Source organism: Diplotaxodon limnothrissa, linkage group LG23, assembly GCF_057381915.1.
Source record: "Diplotaxodon limnothrissa isolate DT_005_m linkage group LG23, D_limnothrissa_male_GT1.1, whole genome shotgun sequence".
NCBI lineage: Eukaryota > Metazoa > Chordata > Actinopteri > Cichliformes > Cichlidae > Diplotaxodon > Diplotaxodon limnothrissa.
In genome coordinates this window covers 9,934,568-9,943,402 of record NC_140617.1, presented here as the reverse complement: position 1 = coordinate 9,943,402, position 8,835 = coordinate 9,934,568, and the positions used below count along the sequence as shown (strand labels likewise).

Genomic DNA, 8,835 nt, shown 5'->3' with positions numbered 1-8,835 from the left:
CTGCACTAGCAATAGCTCTGCTCTGCTATTTTGAAGGATTGAGCATGCACATTTATTTATTGCCTGCATTCACAATGCTTTCTCTTAAGTAACAAAACTCCTCCCCTGCATCAGTGTCATATCTTATCGTACATCTGCACCGTCTTCCTGCCTTACCCAATTAGCTTTTGTTTTGCATGTAAAGGTTTTTGCGTGTGACTTCTATTCGATCGTTTTCAAACATCTCTCTTGTGCCGTGTGTTTTGCACTTCCATGTGAGAAGTTTACAGTATGTACACAAAGTCCAACTAAAAAGAGCTGGCCTATGTATATATTTAGCCATGTAAATATGCAGTTATATAAAGGATAGCTCTGTAGTTAATGAAAATTAGAATGCAATTTTAAAATGCTGCTATAGCAGTTCATTTAACCAGCAAATGCTCATAACTACCATTAGATTTATGCACAAAGACACAAAACCTTTGCACTCTGCAGAACAGTTAAAGGCTGTTGGGTTCAGTATGCTTACACCACGGAGGTTATGTGTTTAATTACATTTTCCAACCTTGTGCTTAAAAAGCTGAAGAACTTTTTATGACTCTCAGCAGCACCAACTTCCAGCTGCTGTGTTCACTGTTTCCATTTCACTGTTGTTGTTGTTTTTGCACTCTTGAATAAAAACACAATGAAATGAGTGAAACACCTGTTCTGTATCTCTTTGTTTATCTCTTGATCCCTTTTGTTGTTTCCTTATTCTATCCGCCTTACCCAGGTTAATGAAACAAGTAAAAACAAGTGTTCAGGTAGTTAGGTTTTTCTCCTCTGGTTATTTTCTGTTTTACTTTGTGCTTGTACAGAAAGTTTTTCTTAACTGTTGGTTAGCTGGATGTGTTAACCTTAATTACATATAATGTAATGGTTAACACCAGCTACAACATTAAAGTGCTATAATGAATAATTATGGCCCAGTACTATAATTGATAACTCTGCATAATAAGTTCTCTTCTTTCTTTCAAGGCCCCTGGTACTCCTACGGAAGAGGATTAGGGCCACTGGAAAAAAAAATCTGAGAAAAAAGTCAGAATTCTGACTTTTTTCTCAGAATTCAGGAAAAGAAGAAGAAAAAAGACGTGCCCACTTTTTTTTTCCAGTGGCCCTAATCCTCTTCCGTATACTCCCCTATGTCGCCCCACTGAAAAAAAAAATCTTGGAGACGCCCCTACGTGGCCAGTCGTTTCCTTCATGAACATTCACGACTTTCTACTTTTTTCCTCTATTGTAACTTAAACTGTGTGGACTGGTTGGAGACAATTAAGCGAGTAAAACGAGACTTGGTCAAGAAACCTCCTGCCTGAGGATGAGGAAGTCTTCCAGCTGTGGTGTACGTGCTGGAAATCTTGTCCCGGCCCAGCCAGGCCTGCCCTGGCACGACGGAAAGTAGCGGTTTTCCCAGAGTGAGGAGGGACCGAGCCGTGCACGAGCAGGCGGAGTGAAAGTGCACACGTGGACACCTGAGATTGACGTTACCTCCAACCAATGACCGCACAGACAGGTGACGCAAGCTCACACTCATCCAATGGGAGGGTTTGATAAGAGAAAAGCTCGAAGTGTTTAGAGTAGGGGAGGAAAAAAGGGTTGTGAAACGGATCTGGTCTGGATCCTGCTGGGATTCCGACTCGGAGAAGATGTTTACTTCTTGTGTCTAGGCTATAAGAGAGAGACCCATATTCTTTTCCAAAAGAAAAAAAAAATGATTTTATGCGATTGGGGGGCAAAGTGAAGATGCGTTAAAAAATTTCTTCCCCTTTTCTGTCTGAATACTTCCACTAACTTTTGATCTTCGGAGAAAAACAAACTTGGGTAAGAGACCCTCTCTTTTCCTCTCACAGTAAAGAAAATCAAGCCTACTGTGTCATGTGTAGATAAAATGTAAAGCCAGGTCAAGAAAGAAAGAAAGAAAGAAAGAAAGAAATAAAGAAAGAAAGAAAGAAAGAAAGAAAGGAAGGAAGGAAGGGGAAAAAAGATTAGGAAGGTCTCCATCGAGAATTATGTACAAGACATCGGGTGGCCGTTTAGACAATGTTGCTGAGTGATTTCACGATTTAACTTCCACAACACTGTTTCATCTCCTGAAGCTAAAATAAACTACTTAAAAAAGAAAAAAAAAACTACTAAAAAAAAAAGAAAGTTCTGATTCTGTCAAACGACTGTTTCCATTTTTTTTCTTTTTCTTTTTGTAGACCTCAAGACATCACTGTCCTCAAAGTTTACGTTCAGGAGAGATAAATCAGAGTAATTTCACTTCAGATTGGCTTGGAAATTTAAACTTGCTAAAACGTTTAGTATAAACCCTTAGAGTGAAGTATCACATATTGTAGGTTCACAAATGTGATGCAGACGCTACTTATTCAGTAATGTCTATATTTAATTTTGGCTTGATCTAGAATATTGTTAATCTTACAGTGGATGAGACGGGATCAGTGGTGGTATGCACCATGCTACATTTACTCAAAAACTTACAGAAAAACCTACTTTATTGAAGTGTGCACCCTTTCTAATTAGCTCAGCTGAAGTTTTTTTTGTTTGCTTGTTTGTTTTTTGTTATATTTTTAATAGCAAAACTCAAACAGGAACACCCTTTGAAGACAGCTGCCTCCCAGACATCCCAGCCTCAAACATATGCACCAAAACCTCTTCATGCTCATAGTTTTGACCAATTCACAGAATAGAAATCATATTTGTACTTGTGGCGAACACTTTTACTACACCACTCCCACCATGTTGGTGTAATAAAAGCATACTTTATTTTATTTTACGTCGTTGTCATAAAAACGGTCTGGCGCAGATGACTAGTGTTTGTGGCTAAACTAAATCAGCCAAAACACTGAATCAGCCAAACACTGATGAATCCTCTAGTGGCTCTTGAGTGCCATGGAGACTGGAGTGTTTTCCTCAGTCTGGAGAGGCTGCACCCCCAAAAGACTGTCGGACACAGATGAGCTGGGTTTAACATCTCAATCGGTTTCTATTGAGTGTCCTCCTTCAAAGGTTTCCTCTGTTGCTGAGCAGAATATTGCCTGGTCATCTCCATCACAAAGGACAGTACAGCCATGTGCCTTTTTCTTATTCTCTGCCTGCTATTCATACCACTCCAGCTTTGCTCTCACTTTACAAAGTGCAGTCATTACCTAAGAGCACTGCAGTCAAACACTTTAAAAAGCTTTCTTTCTTTAATTAAATATGAAGCCTTATGAATTTATAGAAGTCGGAGACAATATCATTATGTTTACCATTCCAGTACCTCTGATCACATAAGTAACATTTTAAGTTAATATGATAAAATTGTTCCAAAGTCTTGTTTTAATGATAATATGAACTATGTTGGACTATATCAAGCTTGGTAAATGATGTAAATTGTTTCTCATTTTGACATGTTTCTCAATATAATGACGTATTGACTGCTTTTCATGCTTTTTCCTGCCTTTTGAAAAAGGAGAATATCAAATTCTGAGTTTTATTTTTTAGATAAGTCTGCAAGTTTTCCTATTAACCTTTTGTTTGACCTAGAAACATAATTTAACTTGACACAATAGACATAGTTTCCACGTCTGAAAAGGGAAATTATTGAGCCTGCATTCTTTCTAATAACCAGCAGGGGGTGGTGATTCTGTTTTCAAAAATATATTTTGGTGCATAATAGACTATTAAAATAATCTTGGTCTTTTTCACCCTTTGACCTCAGTAAAACCTTTACATATGGGTTATAAGCTCAGGCTCTAGTTTCAGCTCTTCTTGAATACAACAGGGTGTTCCTTTTGTAAATGATGGTCCCCGTTAGTCTTTCATTCAGTCTCTGATAATGACCAACTGAGATCGTGTGAGTGAAAGTAATTGTTAAGAAACTGGCCAGACAAAGACTTCAGCAGTCCACATAAGTCGGTGCAGGTTTAATGATATTTAGTCATTATCAAGAGGATCCTATACTCAGTGTTAGATGCTGCTGCAGTCTTTGCAAACAAAGTGCTTTTTCTGGAGTGCATGTTAAGAAATGGGTTTCTATTTTTGCACGTAAAGGTAAATGACTCGTGACACTCCTAACAGGCCTCCTCCCACAGCTAGACGCACTTCTGCTGAGCTCAGCTGGAGGACGGTCGCCAACACACACGCTAATTATGTTTGATTACGCTGTTTAACTAAATTATGGGCACTGTTGCACTTTTTTCCCTTTTCTTTTATCCACTTATTCCAGTTGTGCTAAAAATAGATCTTGTCTACTCTTCAGATGATAAGTTAGGTTAAATTATTGTTTGTTTCAAGTCATATCTGGCTGATTTAAATAAACATGTTAGTAGTGGGAAGAAGTGTTTTTGTAATATGTACTTCTAATTCCATGAAGTACCTAATCTGTTTCTCTAGGTGTTGAGAGGTATCATGGGCAGCTTCAGAGGCCACGCTCTCCCTGGGACCTTCTTCCTTGTTGCCGGGATTTGGTGGACGGTAAAGTACTCGATTTGGCATGCCACGCGCAGGAACAAGGGTATTGGTTCTACTCGTCTGGCTAGCAGAGCCTCACAGCGACGGCTGGAGATCATTGAGAGCTCAGTCATACTCTTTTTCTCCCTTGTTGGTAAGCGTGTCCAAAAAGCTTCTTAATGCATCCATATATCAGATATAACTAGCAAGACTCTTCTCGAGTAAATCCAAGACAAATCAGGGCTTTAATTAAGGAGATGTGCGTGTTTCCTCTGATGTGGTGCTTTCAGGGATGTTGGCAGAACAGTTTGGATCGGGTGGACCGAAGCTTCAGTTGTACGACTTCGTAGAGAAACACTGGGACCATCTGCACAGCTGGCACCACGCCACCATGTACTTGTTCTTTGGGCTCTTTGCAACAGTGTCTCTGATTATCCACACCACAGAAGCGGCACCACTGGCACTGGATCGGTTAATGCTGGCAATTGCTTTCTTTAATGAAGGTAAGAAGAATAAAATGTAATCATTGTCTTTGAGATCCTTTGATATCCTTTTTATATCAAGCCAGTGCTTCAGGGCAGATCGCTTACTAATAAGTTAATCAGTTTAATCCTTGGTTCCTTCAAAGTCTAAACAATACTATTCTCGAAGATAGTCTTACATCTAAAACACAAAAAAATCCTCCATTAGTGTTTGGCCAAGCTTTATATTGAGGGGTTTATGAATGTGCGCCATTATATCCACCTTTATTATCCATCGCTGTAATTGTAGATGGACTGTTTTCACTGCTTCTGCCGTATGTTCCCATACAACAGACCAACTTTCATACTCTGATCTTTTTTTTTTTAATTCAGGTTTTTATTTACAACTTGTTGCCTGTCTGTACATTTTCCAATAAACTTGTATAAATACATTTCTTGTTAATCAAATTGAGTTCCTTCCATTCAAAGGTCATTTTAAGTGTACCCTGTGGGGTTAATTAAGCCTAATTTAAACCAAGCACAGATAGGACTTTCTGCATTTTTACAGCATTTTGAGTCAATTATTTTCGCACTGTTTGAATTTAAGACAATCTGTGGCGATGGCTTGGGATAAATATTTGAAGTTTAGATGCAGTTTAACTGATCAAGACAAACACATTTACCTACATTACCAGCTTTTTGTTCTCTGCAGGATTTCTTTTTCTCTACCACCTCCATGGCAGGAGCATGCTGGATGTCCACGTGCATCTGCTCCTTCTGTACGCGGTCTTTGGAGAGACTCTTGTTGCCTTCCTGGAGATCTTTCACCGAGGCAACATCATTCTGGAGCTGCTGCGGTGCACGCTAACGGTGGTTCAGGGGACCTGGTTCTGGGAGGTAAATCTGAATGTGGCTTTATGAGCAGATGTTTATGTTTGCTGATTTATAGTTACTCCCAATGTTTTCTCCTCTAAACCACAGGTTGGTTTTGTGCTGTACCCGCCCCGCGGCCCCGAGTGGGACTTGAAAGATCCCAACAATATGATGTTCATTACCATGTGTTACTCCTGGCACCTCGCCTTCGCCATGCTTATAGTGAGCGTGCTCTATTGCATCGTCAGCTGGTAAGAACCTGCTCCACAAAAGACAATCCAATAAGACATCCCATTGTGATTTAGATATATTCAAAGAATTGGAAATGCATTTTTTTTGTCTTATTTAGCACATAAGGCTTTAAATTGGCCATAGGTGCAGATATAACCAGATACAAGGAGAACAAACCTCTGATTCATATTTAATCAAATTTGGTTTTTGCCACTATTTCACCATAAAATCCAAGAGAGAAAATGTGTAATAAATGTGTTTTTGCTGCTCAAGAATGTAGATTTAAAAAACAGTGTTCCCTCGTTTATCGCAGGTGTTATGTTCTAAAAATAACCCACGAAAGGTGAAATCCGCGAAGTAGGGAACTTTATTTTTTACAATTATTATAGATGTTTTAAGGCTGTAAAAAAACCCTCACTACACACTTTATACACTTTTCTCAGACAGGCATCGACATTTTGACGCGCTTCTCTCTTGTTTAAACACTCTCAAAGTTCAAACCTCCATAGAAAAATAAGTCCAGTATTATAGAATGAAACCAAAGATCAAACCCTGTTTTCAAGTCCAGAACATGTGAATAGAGCAGCTGCGAGACAATTCAACATTAATGAATTAATGATACGGAAGTAGAGGAAGCAAGAAGAAGGAATTGAGTGAAGTTTTACTCATCTGACTGTTTGGTTTACTTAATGCTCCTTATAATCCTTTGACGTAGACACTGTTGTGTTTGTTGTCTTCTGCTAGCGAAGATTTATGTAGATTTGACAGGCTGAACGAATTCTGTACTGTATAAAAGACACAGCACGAGATTGATTGAAAATGGTCTATAGCCGATCAGGACGCAGAACACATTGCGCTGTTTAAAAAAATAAATAAATGAAAAATTGCACCCCCGGAAAAAATCCGCAAAACAGCGAGGCCGCGAAAAGTGAACCGCAATATAGCGAGGGACCACTGTAACACATCAATTAAAAAAAACAAACAAAAAGAAAACCTTTGGATTTCAAAAGTTATACATTTAATTTTAGTTCCAATCATTAGCCCTAGTGCATACCTATAGGGACAAAAATGTACTGTATTTTTCTATATCTGATAGACACTTGTTTATTTATCCTGGAGACCTGCACAGTTTACAATATGTGTGATTCTCGTGTTTGTTGTTATTTTCCTCTTGAAGTGCGGTTCGCTCCAGACTGAAGAAGACTCCTCCAGTGGAAATGGGACTTCTGAAGGCAAGAGAGCGAGATCCAGAGTCTGAGGATGAGCTTATGTGAGGAAGACTGTTGTGCATCTACGTTGTGGCTCATGAACATTATAGAACAATCAGGGATAAAACGCTCAAATTTCCAGGAGCAGAATAAGAAGCAAGGCACACAGATGTGGAAACTGATGTGGATACGGAACCTTAACCTTAGAAATGCGTCTCTACCTCTGCCTTAATTAACCAGCTGTACAACATTTTAAACGTACTTTTGTTATTACCTCCTCCAGAGAAGCTTTATGATTTGTTCAGTTTATTTTTCAGCAGGATTACTGGACAGAACTCTTGTGGCTTGGCAAAATTTGTGACTGTATATATAAACTATAAAAATATGTGCATCGCCACCTGGATCCAGAAGGTTTTGAATCATTTACCATTGCAAGAGAACAAGACTGGATGTTTCACAACATCACAGCTACAAAATACAGTTTTAATAATAAATATCAAAAGATAACATCTTTTGTGAAAATATAAATTAATCTGGATGCAGAGAGTCGGTTCATGCAAGGTGCGGAGGGGATTACCTACCTTAGTGGAGGTATGCAGTCACAAGCTGCTCTTATTTATTTTACAGCAATATAATTTTCATATACTCTGTCATATCTTTGTTACTACTTTGCGCATTCAATATAAATGAAAAGCTTTTAATGGATTTCATGCTTTACTTTTGACTTGCTAAACTTCTTCCACAGTTTGGTATTCAGTAGTGCTATTTTGTGGTGAAAACGTCACTGCATCATCATGTGTATTACTTGAAAGCACTAGTTGTACATTTTATATTGTTTCATGTTAGCAAGTGACTCAAACCAAGTGTCAAACTATAAAAAGAAAAATAAAATTGTTCAAACAGTAAATTTTTTTTAATTTTATTTAATTCCTATCATTTCCTTCACACCTTGCATAACATTATAGCTAGTATGTAAGTGTTTACAATGTGCTACTCAATACAGAATTTATGGTAGCCTCTATGATCAAATTTTACTTTTTTATATGTTTTAAAGTTGGTTCTCTTTATTCATGTATCCATAATCACCATCATCTATCAGTGGCTCTCAGACAGGGTCATTGAAATGATCAATTAATTTGCGACAAATTATTATAAAGGTGACAGCAAAGGATGTGGTTTCTACCAATAAAGGGAAGTCTAATAGTTCAAATACTAAGACTACTACTAGCCCTAAAATGCCTGAGAACCCCTGATTTTTAGAACACAATCACATTAATACCAAATGATCAGTCCTAATAAAGTGCTTGTGCAGATTTATTTTTGTCAGGGCAGGGCAACACAAAACATCTGTTGACAAGAGGGTTAAACAAAGATGTTCTGTTTTGACAAGATTAAACACTCGGTCTTGAAAAAAGTGGGCCTCTGTGTGACAGTCTTTGCACATTTAATGGAGGTATGATAAGCAGTTCGGTTAAAATACTACGAAAAACGCAAAAGGTGCTTTATTTGATTATTTCTATCAATTCATTCAGAAATGCAAGAGAGGTGTAACAATTTATTTCTACCACTAACTAGTAGAAATAAATTGTTTTAAGCCCAGCTTTACAAAG

At 38.1% G+C, this 8,835-nt stretch overlaps 1 protein-coding gene across 1 annotated transcript; it reads left to right on the top strand.

Moving 5' to 3' along the window:
- The first annotated feature begins 1,656 nt into the window (after window positions 1–1,656).
- On the top strand, window positions 1,657–7,538 carry tmem45a (transmembrane protein 45a). Its single transcript, XM_085348221.1, has 6 exons — window positions 1,657–1,839; window positions 4,396–4,606; window positions 4,743–4,955; window positions 5,626–5,810; window positions 5,895–6,037; window positions 7,195–7,538. Exons 2-6 carry the CDS (start codon window positions 4,411–4,413, stop codon window positions 7,289–7,291), a joined length of 834 nt encoding a protein of 277 aa, XP_085204347.1. The 5' UTR covers window positions 1,657–1,839; window positions 4,396–4,410; the 3' UTR covers window positions 7,292–7,538.
- Window positions 7,539–8,835: the final 1,297 nt, after the last annotated feature.